General features: G+C 39.2%; 1 protein-coding gene across 5 annotated transcripts in view; it reads left to right on the forward strand.

Moving 5' to 3' along the window:
- Positions 1-18107, forward strand: part of WDR26 (WD repeat domain 26) — a 37367-nt gene extending 19260 nt beyond the window's left edge. For 3 of the 5 annotated variants that reach the window (XM_081857802.1, XM_081857803.1, XM_081857805.1), the window contains 10 exons: positions 854-951; positions 1572-1728; positions 3159-3297; positions 5629-5769; positions 6244-6363; positions 7267-7412; positions 7712-7790; positions 8293-8422; positions 11143-11328; positions 17778-18107. In XM_081857802.1, the coding sequence (XP_081713928.1) occupies positions 854-951; positions 1572-1728; positions 3159-3297; positions 5629-5769; positions 6244-6363; positions 7267-7412; positions 7712-7790; positions 8293-8422; positions 11143-11328; positions 17778-17812 (1231 nt within the window). In that variant the 3' untranslated portion in view covers positions 17813-18107. Of the gene's footprint in view, positions 1-853; positions 952-1571; positions 1729-3158; positions 3298-5628; positions 5770-6243; positions 6364-7266; positions 7413-7711; positions 7791-8292; positions 8423-11142; positions 11329-13826 lie in introns of all 5 variants that reach the window. The other 2 variants (XM_081857804.1, XM_081857806.1) reach the window with 1 other exon arrangement.
- The last annotated feature ends 2671 nt before the right edge of the window (positions 18108-20778 follow it).

Here is a 20778-nt window from a genome sequence, read left to right on the forward strand (position 1 = left end):
TGAAACTTTCAAACAGCTCTCTGAGGACTGAGCATGCTCAGTCTGCACAAAATGCTAATTGATGAGGTGAAAGAAACAGAAAACTGGGGCGGGATGGGGAGCATGTCATGAACTGTGTATTTGCAGTGTTTTGTTGCAGGTTCCACTAGTCTTTATTAAAGTAAACATCCACCTGGGAAAACTCCTATAGAAAGAAGACATTCCTGGATGCCTCCTTACAGAACTCTCACATTATTTCTAAATTAAATGTGAAATTAATATATTCTTACTAAATAGAATTGCATTTTTACTTAGTAAAAATCTTTATAATCATTTGCATTCTGAGATTTTAATGTGCTTTTATCTTCACATCCTGACATTTCTCAAGGAGATTCAAGGGGAAAATGTGTGTACAAGAACACAGACTGATCAGTTGTGTAGACAGAACATCTGAACTGATCAGTTACTGATTGGTGCTGGAAGTTGAACTCCGTGGGATTTTTTCATTGATCTATATAAGGGAAGTCCTGTCAAACAGTTTTTAAAAGCAGTTTCAGGAACATGCCTTTGAATTCTCATGGCTCTGCTTCCTTCCCACCAACTGCATACTTGAGCAGCGTCTTTAATTAGATATGCTAAATTCCTTTAAAAAAATATATATTAGAGCTTTACTAAACAGTGAAAGCAGAAGTTTAAGCCATATAGACTTAACATAAAATCTGGTGTTAATAGCTTTTCTGCTAAGTCCATCTCCTTTTTTCTTGCTCCAGAGAAGAATAAATGTGCTCTTTTGGTTCAAATGCTGTTGCAGTTGGGGAAGGTCAATATTTCCGAAATATGTAATCTCATGTGTTTCTCTTTTATATACAAACAGATATCTGATGTGTAGTCATGCAGAAGACCTGCGTGCAAAAGCAGAATGGGAAGGGAAAGGCACAACTTCCAGATCTAGACTTTTGGACAAACTCCAGAGTAAGAAAAAACTTAGTTTCCACTGGGCATACAATGTTTGCACATCTGTTTATCTAGTATATTTCACTCTAAATCTTCCTTCCCTAACTGGGTGCCCGTCATATGTGTTGGATCCTGGCTGAGGTTGATGGGATTTGTAGGTCAAAACATAGGAAGGGTAGTAGGTTAGGGAGACCTACTTTTAAGGGGGAAATTTATGAAGGGGGAGATGCAATGGTTAAAAATTGTTAGCTGTAATTAGGATAGCATAATTCTGCATAATGGTGACTTAAGTGTCTCATAAAATCAAAGTATAATGTACTCTGCTATTATCTGTGTTTTACTTCCATATCGATGACACCTAATAAGATACCATGGCGCTGTGTGTTAGAGTTTAGGAACTGACTTGTAGTAGCTAGCATTTTCTTAATAATTTTATTGGCATTTAAACAATCTTGTGCTTCTTTGCAACAGCAAAGGTTGAGTTAAGGTCAATGTGAGAGGATTTTATTAATGTCCCAAAGTTATGGGTAATTTTTAGCTTAAATTAGATCTGATACTGGCCTGTATGTGAATACCAGATTTCTTACATGCTGTTTCTTATAAGATTGCTCTGAAATACTCTCTTTAATTTTTTGAAGCTTACCTACCACCATCAGTGATGCTCCCCCCAAGGCGTCTGCAGAATTTACTGCGTCAGGCTGTGGAACTACAACGGGACCGGTGCCTCTATCACAATACCAAACTAGATAATAATCTAGATTCTGTATCACTGCTGATAGACCATGTTTGCAGTAGGTAAGAGAACTGCTCCATTTTAATGAGAATGGAAATATCTTTTAATGTAACAACATTCCTTTAAATAATTTTTACTCTCTTATGAAGGCTTTAAAGAGCAATTTTCTTAGGCAGCTGACTTGTTAAGAATGTTGTATTTTTGCAATGTTAGGGGGTGTTTGGAACGTTTGTGTAAGTCCTTGATCAATTTAGAAACATGTTAACAATATGAACAGAGAAGTAGTCTTTATATAGCAGTAAATCTAAATGTAAGGATCCTAAAATAATCAAAATATTTTCAAATCTCTGGCAGTTTTTTCAGTTTCAGAACTTACTGCTGATGGTCTTGGCTTCAGTCCTAATTGCAATCCTAAGCACATCTATTCAGAAGTAAGCTCTGTTCAGTTCAGCAGGGCTTACTTAATGATAAGTGTGCATGGGATTCAATATATTTGGTAGCTTGGACTGCCATTCTACACAGTTATTGTGTTAAATCCCACTGAATTCTGAGATCTAAGCAGACTAGTTATGTGCAGGATTGCAATAATAGGTTCCAGTATCAGACTGAATGATAGCCTTTAATGATATCAGCTCAGCCCTGTGGAACACCCTGTCAATAGACATTCAATCAGCTCCCTTCTGTTCCAACTTTTAAATGCCCCTTCTGTTCCAACTTTTAAATGCCTGCTGAAAAACTTTTCTATTTTTCCAGGCCTATGAAGGCAATTAAGAATGCACCCACACACACCCACACACCACACAATGGCCTATTGATGCTTGTTTTTAACTTGTTATGATATTATTGTTTGGTTTTATATTGATGTAAACTGCTGTGAAAATTTTTATAACACAGCAGTATGTTGTGTTTTTTTAAACAAACAAACAAACAAACAAACAAACAAACAAACAAACAATTTAGGATTTGTTGCTTGTCCCTTACATCCTTGGTTCTTACTTTTTAAGAATCCTTTCCCTCAATTCCTAAAAATCACCATAAAATATTGGGTAGCAATTCCTAACTAGCATTCAAATGCCCAGTCAGGGTTGGGGCCTTGTTTGCAATGCCATGAGCCAAAGAGCTCCTTTTAGACATATACAAGAGTTTGGTGTCAAGCAGACCCTCATGTGATATTGCAAACTGCTTTTGAAAGTCTAATCAATTTAGCGTCCAGTTTGCTTTGCACCACTGGAGGCTGCTGTTTGACCCAAAGGCTCTTTAAATGCATGCAGCTAGCTGCATGTTTATTTGCTTCATGACTGATACCTGGTCATCATGCAAATAGGAGCCAGCATGACAGCTTCAAAAACTAAGGTGCTATAGCAACAAGAAGTTTCATATTGTATATTTGTAAAATCCTACTATCGAATCCATGCTTTATTGGGATATGTATTAGCGCAAGTAAAATGACTATGATTCTACTATATAATCCTTTCTTTGTTTGTATTTTTAGGAAACAGTTCCCATGTTACACACAGCAGATACTTACAGAACACTGTAATGAAGTGTGGTTCTGTAAATTCTCAAATGACGGCACTAAACTAGCAACAGGATCTAAGGATACAACTGTTATTATATGGCAGGTTGATCCAGTAAGTTTGTAAATTTGTGCACCAGAATCTTCTGACACACAAGCATAAAATTTGGCACATCACTCCTTAGTCATTAAGCTTTAATTTTTAGTGCATTACTTTATTTCCTAAATGCCTTGGTGTATTTCTGTTTGCATCAGTTTTGTGTTTTAGGCTATGTTCTGCTCAGTTGTTCAACCAATACTGTGATTAGTTTCCTGGAGCGGGTTGTATTGGAAATAAAGCCTGTTTAGAATAGGAGATACCTATCTCAGTCAGTCTGTTGTAATCTTAAAAGTCAGTAAGTGTCTTGCATGGTGAGACTTTGTCAATGGTCTTGGATAGATGTGTTGTTCTTCCCCGTAATGTAGCTCCTTTTGTGTCTTCTGAAATTCTCCTAAAATGTCAATATTCCCTTTTTACTTTGTCTCTGCTTTTTGCACTCTGTATAACTTAATTGATGAAGCCTGTTGATGAATGGTTATTTGACTGAAATGTTGGATAGTGTTGCTGGACTCAGACTCCCATCATCTCTAACTATTGGCCATGCTGGCTGGAGCTGATGGAAGTTGAGTCCAGCAACATCTGAAGCAGTGTTTCCCAAACTTGGGCCTCGAGCTGCTTTTGGATTACATTTCCCATCATCCCTGACCTCTAGTCCTGATGGGAGTTGTAGTCCAAAAATAGCTGGAGACCCAAGTTTGGGAAACCCTGATCTGAAGGATTCTCCGCCACTGGACTAAATAGTAGCTCCTTCCAAAATCTGAATTACATTACCTAGACTGAAATCTATGCATACCAGACCAAGAATCCATCAGATTTCTTTTTGTTTTCAACAGTGACTAGTTAGGTGCCTTTAGGAAGCCCACAAGCAATGCAAGAAGATAATACCTTCTTCTGTTGTTACTTTTCAGTAACTGGTACAAAGAGGTATACCACCTCTGAATCTGAGGCTGCATGTAGCCTTTGTGACTATTGGTAGACAAATTAATAGAATATATATCTTTAACTCCCTTTTAAAGCTACCTAAGTTAGAGGCCACCACAATCACTGTATTGTCGCTTGCCTCTAAAGTAATCATGCATAGAATAAAGGTAAAGGTAAAGGTACCCCTGCCCGTACAGGCCAGTCTTGCCAGACTCTAGGGTTGTGCGCTCATCTCACTCTAGAGGCCGGGAGCCAGCGCTGTCCGAAGACACTTCCGGGTCACGTGGCCAGCGTGACGAAGCTGCTCTGGCGAGCCAGCGCAGCACACGGAAACGCCGTTTAACTTCCTGCTGATAAGCAGTCCCTATTTATCTACTTGCACTTGGGGGTGCTTTCGAACTGCTAGGTTGGCAGGCGCTGGGACCGAACGACGGGAGCGCACCCCGCCGCGGGGATTCGAACCACCGACCATGCGATCGGCAAGTCCTAGGCACTGAGGTTTTACCCACAGCGCCACCCGCGTCCCTCATGCATAGAATGGCATTGTACAATTCCAGTCCTGATAGTCTCTGTGGGCTTGGCTGACGCCGCCTGGTCCGTCTTTGGGGAGTGGGGGGCAAGCGAGCGGGGTAGCTTGCCTGTACCCAAAGCCAGCGCCAGGAGCCTCAGAAAGGTGCTCCGAGGTCCCTGCTGCTTGCGCACAACCAGCAGGGACATGGGGGCTTGCTCAGCTGGGGGCAGGAGCCTCTCCAATGCAGCTGGCCCCAGCCTGCGAGACGCTGGAGTGAAAGCGACTCAGCTCCCGCTGCTGACAGCTGAGGCAGTTTCACCCCGCGCCTTGCCGGTTGGTGCCAGTGCATCTTGTTTCAACATTGTGGTTTATCGCCAAACTGCGCTGCTTGGCTAGTGATACATCACAGTATTGAAAACCTAACATCACCCAGCCCTAGAACATACAAAAACTAGGCAAAAATCTTTGAGGAGCAAAAGGTGCAAACGGTTATTATGCCCAAGGTTTACATTTGCTAGCCCATAGCCTTCCTTTCACTAGTACTTCTGCTTATCGCCCTAATGTCTATCTGTGTTTGAAAGTATTTTGCTTTTCATTAGTTGGTTTCCAAGAATGTTGTTAAACCAGAATGGGGAGGCGGTTCTGTGTTGCTTTGTATGGCTTCCTGTGTACCTCCTTTCTTGGTTTGCCCTGGTACAGCCTTTCCTACACTTCTGTCAAGTAGGCAGAAAATGAGTGTGTGTCTTCCTTGAGGTAAGGTGGAACTGGTAAACAAGCCCTTGGTATGTTGGTTTCCTAAACTGTTTTGGGAGGAGGCAGCGAGAGATTAGGCATCAAAGACAACTGCTTAAAACTGCAGGTAGATCTCAGAAACAACCCAGATAGCCATTGTTGCAATATTTTCTTTTTTAAAGGATACACACCAGCTAAAACTGCTCAAGACACTGGAAGGCCATGCATATGGTGTTTCCTACATTGCTTGGAGTCCAGATGACAACTACCTTGTTGCCTGTGGTCCAGATGACTGCTCTGAGCTTTGGCTCTGGAATGTACAAGTAAGGGTTATTAATATGAAGTTCGTTGATAGAGTGTCTTAATCAATAGTGTTGTCACAGGAACCATAATTGAAGTATTGATATTATCGAAGGGGAGCCCCTGCTATTCTTGGAGATGAAAATCTGTTTAAAACATGGTTATCTATATAGAATAGATTATTGATTTCTATTCATTATTACCAGCAGTATTCCAATGATGCCATCAGTTACTATGTATGTGTATATATCCTATATACGTAACAATGTAAGGCTGTTGTCACGTTGCAGTTCATGTGGCTCAAGTATAAGAGTGTGAGCAGGGGTGGCAGCCTCCACTGTATGTATGTATGTATGTATGTTTATTTTAGTGTCTCTATTCTTTATTTGTAAGCTGCCCTGAATTATGAAGCAGGTTAAAAATTTAAGTAAATGTTAAAAATTTGCTTTCTTAAGCAAATTTTTCATTGGCTTTACTTTATACTTCTTCACCTACAGACAGGGGAGCTGAGGACAAAGATGAGTCAGTCTCATGAAGATAGTTTAACAAGTGTGGCCTGGAATCCAGATGGAAAACGTTTTGTGACTGGAGGGCAGCGTGGACAGTTCTATCAGTGTGTAAGTACTGTTTTTACAATGCAAAGTGCCATCAGTTTCTTGTAGACTTTGCACTTAATGCTGTCTCTGTGGTTCTATGTTCTGCGTGGGTAGCTGTGTATAGCTGTACTAGAATATATTTTGTAAGGGTTTCTTTTCACAGTAAAAAGCCTCGCAAGTATAACCTGTTGTAGAAACCAACCATTTGGAATTTGCTGAGTGTTTTTCTTCCTGTGAAATGCTAAGCCTATTTATCTGAAGCAAAAATAAAGCCTCTTTGAAAAGATCCCCTTCTTGCTCATGTGTGGTGCCATCGTTTATTAGGTTTTGGTAAGACATAGGAAACAAGAAAGGATCCTTCTGCAAAGTAAAAAAAAAAAAAAAAAGGCAAAAGAAAAATTCAGGGAAAGATCTGTACCCCTGTTGTTATGCTGGACTAGATGGAGAGATTGAAACTAGTGTGTTGGAAGTCTACCGCACTGCCTAAAAAAAAGGGAAGTTTTTAGATGAAGATACAGTGGTACCTTGGATTTTGAATGTAATCCGTTCCAGAAGACTGGAGTTCCAAAACGTTCGAAAAATAAATACGGAAGCTACGTGGCATGTACAACTTCCGAGGCGTGTTCGAAAACCGAAGCGTTTCGGCATTCGAAAACCGAAATGTTTGTCAACAGAGACGTTTGAAAACTGAGGTACCACTGTATATAGAAAACCAAGTTAGCGGTCAAATTGTTAAGGGGCTCTGAAGTCTGCCAGATATGGACTACAGGTTCACCACCTTTGTCTTGGAATATATTTTCCCTTGTCTGCAGCACATACTTACATACTGCTAACTGCTTTTATAACCCAAATTTTTCATGTTACACTTTGCTTTAAATGAAGACAGCCTTTCTCATTATTTCACTCCATGCATTTCCTGTCTAGGATTTAGATGGTAATCTCCTTGACTCCTGGGAAGGAGTGAGAGTGCAATGCCTGTGGTGCTTGAGTGACGGGAAGACTGTGTTGGCATCAGACACACACCAGCGAATTCGGGGCTATAACTTTGAGGACCTTACAGACAGAAACATGTAACTAACTCTTCTTCATGTTGTGCTACATAAACAGATCATTGTACACTTTGTCAAATACTGAAACTGAGTTGAGATGCCTTAAAATTCCATATGGTGTCTTGTTCATACACCTGCTTTAAAACTGGGCTCCCCCCCCCTTTTTTTTTTTTAGGCCCTAAATAGGCAAACGGTGTAGATGTGATTGGGCCTTATGTGTCTGCAAGGCTCCGTAAAATGAGACCAGTTAAATTGGGTAGAAATGCTAATTTTGAATACAAAGTCATGACTCTCATCTTCTGTGTTCTGTTATTTTTCAGAGTACAAGAAGATCATCCAATTATGTCTTTTACGATTTCGAAAAATGGCCGGTTAGCTTTGTTAAACGTAGCAACTCAGGTAAGTGGTCCAGTTGGCCTTTCGCTTTATGCCTTTCATACTCAAAAATGAGAAGGAAAGTCCTGCCTACATTTTCCATTGCATTGCCATGGAAACTGTACAAGCACATGTTCTCACCCCCTTTCCTCACAGATTTTAAAGTCTATTTTTCTGGGAGGCAGAAGGGAAATAAGTGCCCATTAGCGCTGCATATCACAACCTCCGTATCCTCCTGAAGCCGCTTGTGTAAATGGGAAGTTGCTTGTACACACTGCATCTCTTTCCCACTTGAGCTTCAGGGGCCTTTTCTGAAGGTCCCTCAATGCCAGGCAGAGGCTGTCTGGAGGTGCAGGCAATCTGCAGTGAAGAGGAGTAGGCAAGAAATCTCTGTTGAGCAAATGACCCTCTGCTCGTGTAACTTTGGGGTATAAACCATTGTTTGTGCACATAAAATGGATTGCTTTTTCTGTTCTGAATTTGTTTGTGTGATGTTACATTACCTCCACCCTTCCTTTGTTCTCAGGGAGTTCATTTATGGGACTTGCAAGACAGAGTTTTAGTGAGAAAGTACCAAGGTGTTACACAAGGTTTTTACACGATTCACTCATGTTTTGGAGGCCATAATGAAGACTTCATCGCTAGTGGCAGTGAAGGTAACTCTTGCTTTTAAGATCTGTTTCTGTGTGTTATATATATTTCAAAGACATTCTTCCAACATAGGGGAATGATGTAGTATTCTACTTAACAAGTAAGGTAAATATGCTAGCAACAATTCACACAAACATCAGAAGAGTCTTGCTGGATCAGACCAAAGGCCTATCTAATCCAGTTCTCACAGTGACCAAGCTGATCCATATAAAAAGTTATTTCCATAAAAATGATTTGTTTGCTGAAAGAAGAAAAATCATCTAGTAGCACAGGAGGTTGAATGTACGAGGCTATTGTTTATGGCAACAGCTGTAGTCTTGGTAGAATGAGCGTGGTGTACAGGGATACAATTTTTATTTGACGTAGGCTTGTTTTTCCAAAGGTAGGTGTGCTTATGTAAATCCAGATGAGTTCTGACATCTCAAGGATAATTACTAATTACAGTGAGAGAAACAAGTTTCATATCCTGTAGCAGACCTAGTAACTTTGGCTATCAGCAACCTGACTGTAATCTTAGCGTTTTCTATTGTTGGTTCTGTGAGTGGCCTGTTTGACAGCTTTTCTAGGCATTAAGGAGCTTACTCTCTGTGAGGGTAATAGTGTGGTGGTATATACAGTGTGGACAACAGTACTCCTGTCCTGTAGCTTATAGAAACTTTAGGAGAAGGTGGTTTTGGTCTGACTAGGAGGTCAGTTCTAGTTGGGCTCTGCAATAAAGTATTTTGAAACAGTGTTTCTTCTTTACCGCTAACTGGTGAATTTTTCACCTGAGAACAGCCTGTTTATTGATGCCTTGTATCTTAACTGTATTGCCATTGTATGTATTTGTGCCACTCCTATTGCATGCATTAATCCCCTTCCCCTTCCAGATAATTTCTGGCCCCAGGAATGTCTAATCAACTGTATTAACTCCCTGGTATATCAGTTTTTCAGTACACCACACAGGATTGCATAAACAAATCACTTAGTTACAGCCTACTGTTTGTTTGACATGAATGTGAATTTAATTTATCCAGGTCAACTTAGAAAAGCTTTTTATTTTTTTCATTTTCAGTGTCTAAAAACTACCCAGCTGTAGTTGAAGCTGATGGCACCTAATTTAGATTCCGACTGCCTGAGGCTGTTGCCTCTTTGCACTGAATTGTTGCAAATATGGCTGCTGTGAAAGTCTCTATGTACAAAAAAAGTAACAGATTTAAATGTCATAAGCTCTTAAGTGTAAAGGTATGTTCTCAGCTAGGTAGGCTTTCCACCTACCAGCCCCAAACATCAAAGGGTCTTCCCTGGGAGTAAAATTCACATCTAACTTGTGTGCACATAAACATCCATAAAGTAGAGGGGAAATATCTTTCTATGAGCAAGTGCTGTGTGTTGCAGCCTTACAGTGAATGTGTGATGACTTGAAGCTTATACAGTATAGTTTGAAATTGGTAGGTTAAAAATGGAAATTCGTACAAGTAGGAGTCTTTGATACCATTTAGATGTCATGGTAATTTGATTTTTTTTAATGATACAGACAGCACTTCTATAAAATACTTTAGCAAGTAGGTCACAGCATGATTTGTAGGGGTTGGGAAATAAGTGAATACTTTTGGAAATGGACTGTCATATTTTAGTTTTCAAACATTGTAGTTTAACTTCTAAAACTTTTAAAATAACTCTTGTAGTACCTGATGTTCTTCATGTAATTGCTTCTGCCTTATCAAGTATTTAACTCCAAGTCAAGTTTGCTTCTATGGAATATTAATATTTAGCAGAATTCTCTCTTTTTGGTAGTCATTGTGACTTGTGGTTTTTCAGTAGTGCAGAGAGTTGTACATCTGATCTGCAGCCATCTCTGTATAATCTACAGTTTATTTGGGTGCAGTCAGTACAGCAATCGGTGCAAGAATGGCACAAAGTTGTCTCATGTCACATTGCTCCTGTTCAGATTGTACACTTTTTATGTGGATATGTTGTTCTATAACAATACACCCATGGATGTTTTTGGAGCCTTTGAAATGGAGTTTGTTGCCTTCATTGATAGAATTTTTCGGATAGGATAAGATACTTAAAAGCAACTCTGTGGTTGTTGCTCCTCCCTCTCCCTTACCTGTACATTTGGAAAGATGAAGACTGGGCCCTGCAGTTTGCCCCCTTCCTTCTCTGTTCTTAGGCAAAAGTTAATCAGTGAATAAAGAGTTTCCTGCAGTTAATCGAATACAGAGTTTTCATAGCCCTACATATTGAACCGGTTACAGAAAGGGATTTTAATATCCAGTTATAGATGGGATCCCACATTGAAATAGCTCTGTTCTTTTTGGAAGTTGCCCATACCACCTGTAGAGGTGGAGGGGGGACAGAAAGAATATGGAGGAAGTGTGAGAAACCAAAGCTTGATTCTAGTCTTGATGCATGTAGAAGGCTAGGGTAAGGAGTTAACACCCAAACCACTCGCATTCTTACCTGGATAATATGAAGCCTACTTAAAGCTGTATTATGTTCCAGTTACCTACAAATATTTTCAACTTGCAGAGAAGATCAGTGCTTGTTGTTAGTTTAAATACAGGATTCTAAATGCCATAAAAGAAGATTCTTGAAGCTGTTGGATGCATTACTGAGCAGATATCAGTTCTTGGACATAACATGGAATTTTAACATGGAAACAGTTAATACATGGATAAGTGCCAGAACATGTTTTAAATTTTGGGATGCTTCATGTTTCTTCCCTCCTGTCTCATCTTAGATCACAAAGTATATATTTGGCACAAACGTAGCGAGCTGCCAATTGCGGAGCTGACGGGGCACACACGCACAGTCAACTGTGTGAGCTGGAACCCACAGATTCCATCCATGATGGCCAGCGCCTCTGACGATGGCACTGTTAGAATATGGGGACCAGCACCTTTTGTAGACAACCAGGATATTGAAGGTAAATCAAATCTAATTTTTATGGAAGAGGAATTTGGTAAGCTGCACTTACTTACTTGTGATCAGGTAACTCACAACCGATGCACATTTAATTTGTGTGCATTCAGCTTTACACACTTGGCAAAATAATAAAAATGGTCAAAACAAAATAAAAAAATTCCTTCCAGTAGCACCTTAAAGACCAACTGAGTTAGTTCTAGGTATGAGCTTTCGTGTGCATGCACACTTCTTCAGATACCTGAAGAAGTGTGCATGCACACGAAAGCTCATACCTAGAACTAACTCAGTTGGTCTTTAAGGTGCTACTGGAAGGAATTTTTTTATTTTGTTTTGACCATGACAGACCAACACGGCTACCTATCTGTAACTAATAAAAATGGGGCAGGAAAGAGATTGTGGGTTGGGGTTGGGGAAGCAGTGTTGGCAATCCCACTCCACTCACCATGGAACCAAATGTGTTTTGACTATATGTGGTTTATTTTGGGATTTTTTTAAATTTATATCCCACCTTTCCTTTAAGGAGCTCAAGGCGGCATAAATAGTATTCTTTGCTCCCCCGCCCCTCTCAAGCTTTTGGTCCTTACAATAGATCTGTAAGATAGGATAGGCTGGAAGTTAAAGACAGGCTGGAGTCACCCAGCATGTTTAATTGTTTAGAGTGGATTTGAACCAGGGTCTCCCCAGCCTTGGTTCAGAATTAAGCTGTACACCACAGTGTATGAGGAATTGGCTGCCTCAATTATTATTATTGTAAATAGTTAGGACTGGGTAAAGGGGACTTTAGTCAAATTCACATCATACTGTGTATTAGTCCCTATTTTGAAGAGTCTGCTACCTTGTGAAACTCCAAAAAGTTTGGAACAGGGTGGTAGTACCTGTTGGCTTGAACTATAACCTCTCACAAGATGCCTAAGGACTGGGAAGAAGTTAAGTTAAGGGACAAGGAGCACAAAGACAAGAATGATAAGTGAGGTGCAATATAGCCCAGGGAACCAAGAAAGAAACCTCAAGGAAGAGTAGGTAGAGAATGAGACTTGAGAGTAAATGACAGAGGAGATAAGTTACTGCAGTATGGTGTGGAGTTTCTGCATTTTATCTGTAAGCTGCCTTGAGTACAGGTCTGGAAAAAATGTGGGATATTACTACTACTACTACTAATAATAATAATATTGGGTCACACACATAATGAATTTTATTATCTCCTCTCCCTGTGCCCCCTAAAAAGTCTCTTGAGAGTCAAAGGAAGCAACTTGAACAATATGGATTGCAGCGTTAGTGGAAGGGCTGCACACAGAGGCAGGGGATTGCCAAAAATCAGATGGAGACACCTTGTGTGAACCGTTAGAAGCTGCAGCAAGCTATTTTAATGTTACTGAACCTGGTAGTTAAATTTATTTTAGTTGGCATGAAATGAAAAGAAATCTGGACCCTAGCAAACCAGAATAAAGATCAATTGAAACTGATGATGTAGCTGTTTCTTTGCTTTGAAATGAAAGGGTATCTTGCTCATTTTGTTAATTGAAGCTGTATCTGTTACATGAGGAGAGAGCTTCAATAGCTGAGACAAACCTGAGCTTCAATTCTTCACCTGGAACCTTTTACTGCCAGTGGTTCTGCAGGTTTTGAATTAATTCCAGTTGATATCTCTGAAATGCAAAAGTCCTATCTGGGTATTAGCCCAAGCCAGGACTAATTTTTCCATTGCTCTGTCAAGATGCCCTTCTTTCGCAAAGCTGGGGCAGCATAAAAAGAGATACCATCATATGTGAAAACTAGACTGTAGTAAACAAGTTCTTAGCAAACAGGCTTTTGGTAGATGTATACACATTCTAATATGCAAGGCTGTAGAAGTTTTTGTGTCTATAGGTGTAACCCAATACATTGCACCATGGTGTGAGCAAAAACAATGTTATTTTCTTAACCATGTATCAAAATTTTAATTGAGCTTCCAGTCTGCAAAACATTTTCCATTCTTTTAGAAATGCTTGCTTTATTCTGCTTTAGAATACATTTCCTGAAGTTGCTGGCAAAGTAATCTTAGGAAAAATTAAAGCCCCATGTACCAGTTCTTATTCCTTCCATCTCAGTATCTAAAATGGGTTTTACTACAACTTTTCTCAACCTCTTAATTACTTTATGACACTGTTAAATGTGTGTTCTGGCAGCTGTCTGCTCCTGCAGGGGAAGTTTCAACTCAATCAAGGAAGTCTCTTTTGCACAAAAAGCCCCTCTTCCCACTGGCCCTGTATTAGAAATGACTTCTGTAGCTCCCAGAGTGAAGCAAGCTGTTTAAAAGCCCCTGCTGGACTCTCAGAACTAGTACGATGGCGACTGTAGCTGCTCAGTTGGGTTGGGTTGCCCTAAATGAGTTTGTGTGTATGTCTTTTGTAAATCTGAAGATACATGTGTATATCGTGGCTGAGGTGAACTATGATTTTAAAGATATTTCTTATTTTTTCTTTTCTTTTTACATTCCATCTCCCTCTCCCCCGCCCTTAGAGGAATGCAGTAGCATGGATAGTTGATGGTGAATTTGGAGCAGACGACTTCTGTTTAACTTAAATTTAGTCGTATTTTAAATGGCTTGGGATTTGGTGCAAACAAACATGATTGATAGCTGGACAGACATGCTCGTCATGAAAAAAAAGAACCATTTCTGAAGCCCAACTGGGGCCAAACATTTTACCACCTTGCTTCATAGTAAACAGTTGAGATGAAGCACGTCGTTAGAACGTTGTTGGACACCATGTTGAAGTAACCCCCCATCGGTTGTGAAGAACTGTGCTACATTCAGGCTAACCATTGAACTCCGTATATACATTTTCCCTTCTGCCATTTTGTCAGGCAGACTACTGTTATTGTTGCTCTTCTTCTGTGTAATGAAGTTTAAATGCTTGTTTGGAAACCTTTTATTTAACAGTTTAGAAGGCTTGATAGAAAGAGTGCTTTAGTCTGAAGAGTACATGTTGGATAGGAAAGTCTTTCCTTCTCTTCTTTCTCTGAGTCTCTCCGCCTTATTTAGCTTGAGATCTTTGCAGCTTGGTTCATGGATTCTAAGCCTTGCCCGTTGCACAGTATATCTAAACCCAGATGTTTAAACCAGTGAATGACATGAAAAGCACTCTTCAGTATCACACTTGACAAAAGTTTTTGTACTTTTCACCTAGCTTGTTGCCCTGTAAGTGGGTTAACAGCACAATCTTCTTTTTTAAGAAAGAAAAATAAATAATTTATAGCATTAAAATGACTTCATTTGTATACATTTGGAATTGAAACCAGCTTAAAAAGTGTCATCTACAAGTAAATGCAGTATAATAGGTGCTCCTCTGGAGTGTTGTGTAAGACCATTTGGCTGGCAACAGTTTTACACAGGCTATATAAAGTATTATTTTAAAAGGAAACTTTGTTTACCAACATAAAAGAATTTGAGAACTTTCAGAACCGCCAACTAAACCATTACAATGTAATTTCTGAAATTTAATAAATGAAAATTCTAAATTGGCCTTAATGTGCAATGGTTCTTATTTAAAACATAGTAAAGACCTAAAATGAGAATAGTACTTTATAGCATTATCTTAAAAATAAATAAATCGGTGAGTTGACTGTCTGCTGTGAATTAAATACATACCTTGTACAAACTTTCCAGATCATTTTTTCTCCAGGAACTATTTCTGAGTAGGTGCTGTTAACTATCTTTGTGCAGAGGATACATACTAAAACTCAGAGAACTAACCAGTTGTTTGACATAGTTAGTTGGTTTCAGAATTTCTCTTATAGTTAAAGGGTGAAAATGCACTTAGGGCCATCCTTAAGTTTAAAAAGAACAGAAAAGAAAGCAACTCATAATAAAAGAACAGTTAACACATCCTTGTAGTACCAGCTAAAATAGAAGCTACAGGTGGAAAAAGGTCTTAACATTAGGAAAGACACAGGACTAGAAGGAAATTTGCTCCCTTGTGCATGTTTTTTTTTTTTTTTTAGGCACAGATTCTGTGATAAGGAATATGAGTTATTGCCATTGCACTTGGCATGTATCCCTTAACTCAGACTTGCAACAGTTTTCCTTCAGAGCCTTCTAATTTGATCAGAGATTCATGATTGAATTTCTTTAAATACCTCCAGACTGGAACAAGTGGTATTCCAATCAATGTAGTAATTCAGTTGTTTAAGTTTGATTGTCTCTGAATAAGCACACAACACTATTACAATTATCCAGTTCGCTTAAAATATATGTGCAGACCAGGTTTACAGAGAAATCTTTAAACAACAGAATGCCGCTGCCTTGCATTCTCATGGATTTAGGAGCAGCAAAGAAATTTACATCCAGTCTTTAATACATTTAAGCTGTTCTGTTGCAGCTTTTTATATGTAATTTTACCTTACATTTATTACAATTGTCCATTGACATGTATTCTGTTCATTTGACATTAAGGTTTGTTTTTGTAATTGGAACATTTTTGTAGTCTTCCCTCTGAGCCTGTATAAAATCTTACTTTTGCAGATACCCTCATTCTGAATCTTTAAAAATTCACAGCTGTATTACTGATATGGTGCTGGTGGTACTGCTTGCAAACTCAAAACTACCCTAGGAGATTGGAAGGGAAATTGGAAGTGAATTATGAAGTGTGCACTAAAATCAGTTTGATTTGGTGCTACTAGATTTCTATAGGTTATTCAATCTGATGCTTGTAGTTAAGACTTCCTGCAAGGACGCTGTTGTGGTGAAAAAAAAAATGGACCAATTTGTTTCCTTTTCTTTGAAACGCATAACACCAGCAGGAAACCAAATTAAGAGCAAAATTAAATGGACATACTACTGCTTATGCTTCCTCACCTCTTATGAAAGAGTTCTTGGATTTTTTTTAAATAAAAAAGCACTTGAGTGTGGAGCTGAACGAGAAGCATGTGTTTTGAGAATGCCATTTCTAAATTCAGTTGCATAATACAGACCATGCAACTTTAAGAGAAAGCTCTTCAGATTGAGGTGGTTTTAATTTCTGCTTCTTGGCATACAACTGAACCAAATAAAGTCAAGATCTGTCTGGAAGCAAACTTTTAACTGCAATAACAATGCTAGGATTTCTTGTGAGTCATCTTAAATAGCTGAGCAGCCTAAATTGACTGATATGTAGATTGAAAAGCACGTCAGCATTTCAGATAAAAAAAGAACCCTAGAGTGTCACTGTTGTTAGGGGAGAAGTCAAGGAATAGGCTTATCTCAACATTCTTTTTTATATATGACGAAGGCATTTCTACTCTAGGCTAGAGCAATCACTGATTACTGGCCATATCTTACCATGAGCAGAAGGCAATGAGTGGGAAAGAGGATACAGTAGTTTGCATTTTGCCTTAGGTTTTGTACCCATCAACTCCAAAATATGCACACTGGCTATAAATCACTACAGTATCTTGCCACAGTGCTTCTCAGATCAGGTAAGTGATTTTAAAAGTAGGAGCACAAAAGAAGAAACAGTTTTTACATAGCCCTTAAAATCGCCTTGTAAATGTGTGGCTTAGTTCCCTCATTTAAGTTTTTAGTTTTAAAATTAGGGGATCATAATACAAGTTTTGATATGAAGTCACCAGTGAAAGCTACCCAACTTTTGCCAATAGTCTCATTCTGGCTTCCGAGCAGATACTGTTGAATGTAATTTAATACTAGGTGTTTAGTGCCATCTTAATTAAAAAAATAAATTCCCACCCCAAAGGGAAAAATGGCTTTAAGTTAAAATGTTTTCTTAAACCAGTCCTGTGCTGGCAAAAGAGACATTGGGAGAGTTCTTGTAATTTTTATTTTTATTTTAGTTAACAGCAGAAGAATGTCTAGTTTCTAATTTTGGGGTAGGATCAGAAGGGGAAGAGAACCAATTTTCAGTAAAACTTGGTGCCCTTTGTCAATACCCCCAAAGCACATGTTGCCTCAATTTGATGCATTTCAAATGAACTGTTAAAACTGGAGTATCAATCCTATATATGGTTAAAATGTATATTGCATTGGCTTGAGTCCATTTTCAGCTGCCATAGAACAAACCGCTCATTTGACAATTAGTAGAATTTTGGAAACACTTTGACACTTTTTGAACAGGGTGGACTTGACTTGTGCAGTGTTGTTTGCAGTAGCTGCTCTAGTTGCTGGAACACAAACTAGAACCCCATTTCCTGTTTGCTGACTTTGGATGATCCGGATTCAGCAAAGTGTGTGTGTGCGTGTGGTATGAATGTGTGTGCGTGAAACACAAACTGTCATGGAACCAACTGTTCTAGGTACATGTCCTGTTTTACTGCATACTTTAAGTCATGTTGTGTGTATGTGAAGTGTCCTCTAACTTTAAGATTTTGGTTAATACCAATATATTTTTATAAATTTGAAATTCAGTGTGCTCCATCTTTTAAGTGTTTCATTGTTAGGATAAATGTACTAGATTTAATTCTTAACACTTCTCGGCACAGATGGAAAAAGTTGTCGGCTCCTTGAAAATGTATGAGGAAGAAACGGATCCTCAAAGCATGTGTGTACTTACAAACCAAGCTGTAGAGATCAAGAAAAGAACTTTTATTCTCAAATTTCTAAATTGTCAAGATTTATATGGAGTTGTGGTGGAACTAGTTAACACTTAGAGCTTTTGGTATGTAATGACTATTTGCTATGGACTGATATTAAATGTTTCAAAGGATTGCGTTCTTAAACTTTCTGGATTTTTGTTACTCTTGAATTATATTAAGTAGTTTAAAGTTTCTTTACTATATTACATTAAAACATAAGAACTTTGGGTCTCCATATTTATTTTCACTTGTTTTACTAATTATTTACAGAACACCTTATTTTATAAATATGTAGTATATTAAACATATCTTTTAAAATGTTCATTCAGACTACATTAATTACTGGTTTTTGTTTTTATTGGGGTTTTAAAAAAAATACACTTTTCCATGTCGGTGCACAGCACTTAACAAATATTTGTATTCCCTTTCTTTCCAATTCAATAAACAGAATGAATAACTGGACTTGAACAGTTCTTAGCTTTCTAAGCTTCAGTGCTATTTCTGGCCAACCCTGGTATATCCCATGAGCATTTGTGGTCCTTTTATGCAGGAGCAGCAGGCCCCGGGCTTTAGGCTATGATAGTTAATCCTCCAGTGCTACTCTTGCTCATTACATAAGAGCAAGTTTACAAGAGTGATCCACAGAGCAGAAAAACAGCTTAGCAGCTATCCGTTATGGCTTGACAGCCATTCCTTCTTTATAACCACAGATGGGACTCAAGGCCAGGCTGTTTATGCACAGGGCTATATTCAGCTTGGAGGATCATACGTTGTGCTGGGCTGCATTATAAACTAAATGACCCCCACAGCTGGTATATGTGTACAGTCAAACCTCGGTTTTCGAACGTCTCGGCTGTCAAATATTTCAGAAGCCGAATGCCGAAAACCTGGAAGTGAATGCTTCCGTTTTCAAATGCACCTCGGAAGTTGAACTGCTATCATCAGATGTCAAAGAGATAAACTACTACCTGACATTTAGAAGACATCTGAAGGCAGCCCTGTTTAGGGAAGTTTTTAATGATTGATGTTTTAATGTGTTTTTAATCTCTGTTGGAAGCGACCCAGAGTGGCTGGGGAAACCCAGCCAGATGGGCGGGGTACAAATAATAATAATAATTCCGAGGTGCATTTTTCATTTTTTCCCATTGACTTTGCAGCCAGCCCTTTCTCGGTTTTTTAATGTTTCAGAAGTTGAACCGACTTCTAGAATGGATTACGTTTGAATACTAAGGTTCCACTCTATATATTTTCCCCAGACTGCCTCTCTGTACCCTGGAGTGACACTCGAAGGGTGGCCACTAGTATATAGTAAAGGTTGCTTCAGCTGCAACAACTTGCACCTCTTACAGGGATACTCTTGCATCAAGTACGGATAGAGCAAGCTACTGAAGGATATGTGCGCCTCCCTTGACCTTTTTTTAAGTTGCACCAAAGGAAGGTAGATATTTCCATGCATTTTCGAAGAATAAGTGTGCCTAGCTCTCTAGAAACTACTTTAACCTCTAACTACACTATAGACTAACCTATACAGTGGTACCTTGGGTTACATATGCTTCAGGTTACATACGCTTCAGGTTAGACTCCGCTAACCCAGAAATAGTGCTTCAGGTTAAGAACTTTGCTTCAGGATGAGAACAGAAATCATGCTCCGGCGGCAGCAGGAGGCCCCATTAGCTAAAGTTAGCTTCAGGTTAAGAACAGTTTCAGGTTAAGAACGGACCTCCGGAACAAATTAAGTACTTAACCCGAGGTACCACTGTATATGCCACCTGTGTGCTATGTGACCAGTAGCAGAAGGGGAGCAATATGTACCAAGCCAGTTAGTGAAACTATTGCGAGAGCAGTTGAGGGAACCACCTGCAGAACAAGACAAAAATGTGTTTTGCTCTGTCTTCTAATAGGAGGAAAAATTATACCTGATTCTAAACCAAGGAAAATCAGACGCAGGATAGGGAGTAAACTCCATCTCTATAGCAAGCCAGATAACAATGCAATTAACAGTTTAGGTGGAGAATAGCTCCTAAAGGTGCATAATCCATTTTAAAAACTAATCTAAAAAAATTAAGTGGTTTAGGCTAGAGTGGTGTTGAAATGAGCCAAACAGACTGATGTAAGCCCTTAAGGCATATTTAAAGTAGGTAAGGATTGTGAGATGTGTTTTCTTAGAAGTAGCCCTTAATTACCAAGAAACAGCTTCAACTGCAGAAGCCTGATGAAAGAGGACACTTCCTGCTCCTATTAGTGATCAGATTAAAATACCATCCGTGAATGAGCCGAGACTGCCTGATCCTGTAGCATTTCATGAAGCTACCTTGACATGAGTCACAATAAGCCATCATGACCAAACCAACAGCAGCTTTGGGCATGAGGAAGATGGATTGAGCTAATTAATCCTCTCCTTTACACCCTTCCAACAAGGTTATTAGTATCTCTAAAAGGGAAGATTCACACAGAAAACCAGGAGAAAAGGGTTGAATTTATCCTACCATAGGGAACTCCTACTATGTCAAGGGCAACTACAGTAGAAATGTTGACAAAAAGCTGTTAAGTATTCTAGTCTTTGATTGATAGCCAACTTTATTAGGCTTCAGGTCTTCTCTTTTATCCTGCTACCCTGTGTCTTTTGGCCAGATGCATTTAGAAATAGCTCCAGTATTTCAGATGCAGTTTCACAGCCTCAATATAGAAATACATCCCCTGAGAGCCAGTGTGGTGTAGTGGTTAAGAGTGGTGGAGTCGTAATCTGGGGAACTGGGTTCGATTCCCCGCTCCTCCACATGCAGCTGCTGGGTGACCTTGGGCCAGTCACACTTCTTTGAAGTCTCTCAGCCCCACTCACCTCACAGAGTGTTTGTTGTGGGGGAGGAAGGGAAAAGGAGATTGTTAGCCGCTTAGAGACTCCTTAGGG

Source organism: Podarcis erhardii, assembly GCF_964252035.2.
Source record: "Podarcis erhardii genome assembly, chromosome: 3".
Classification (NCBI taxonomy): Eukaryota; Metazoa; Chordata; class Lepidosauria; order Squamata; family Lacertidae; genus Podarcis; species Podarcis erhardii.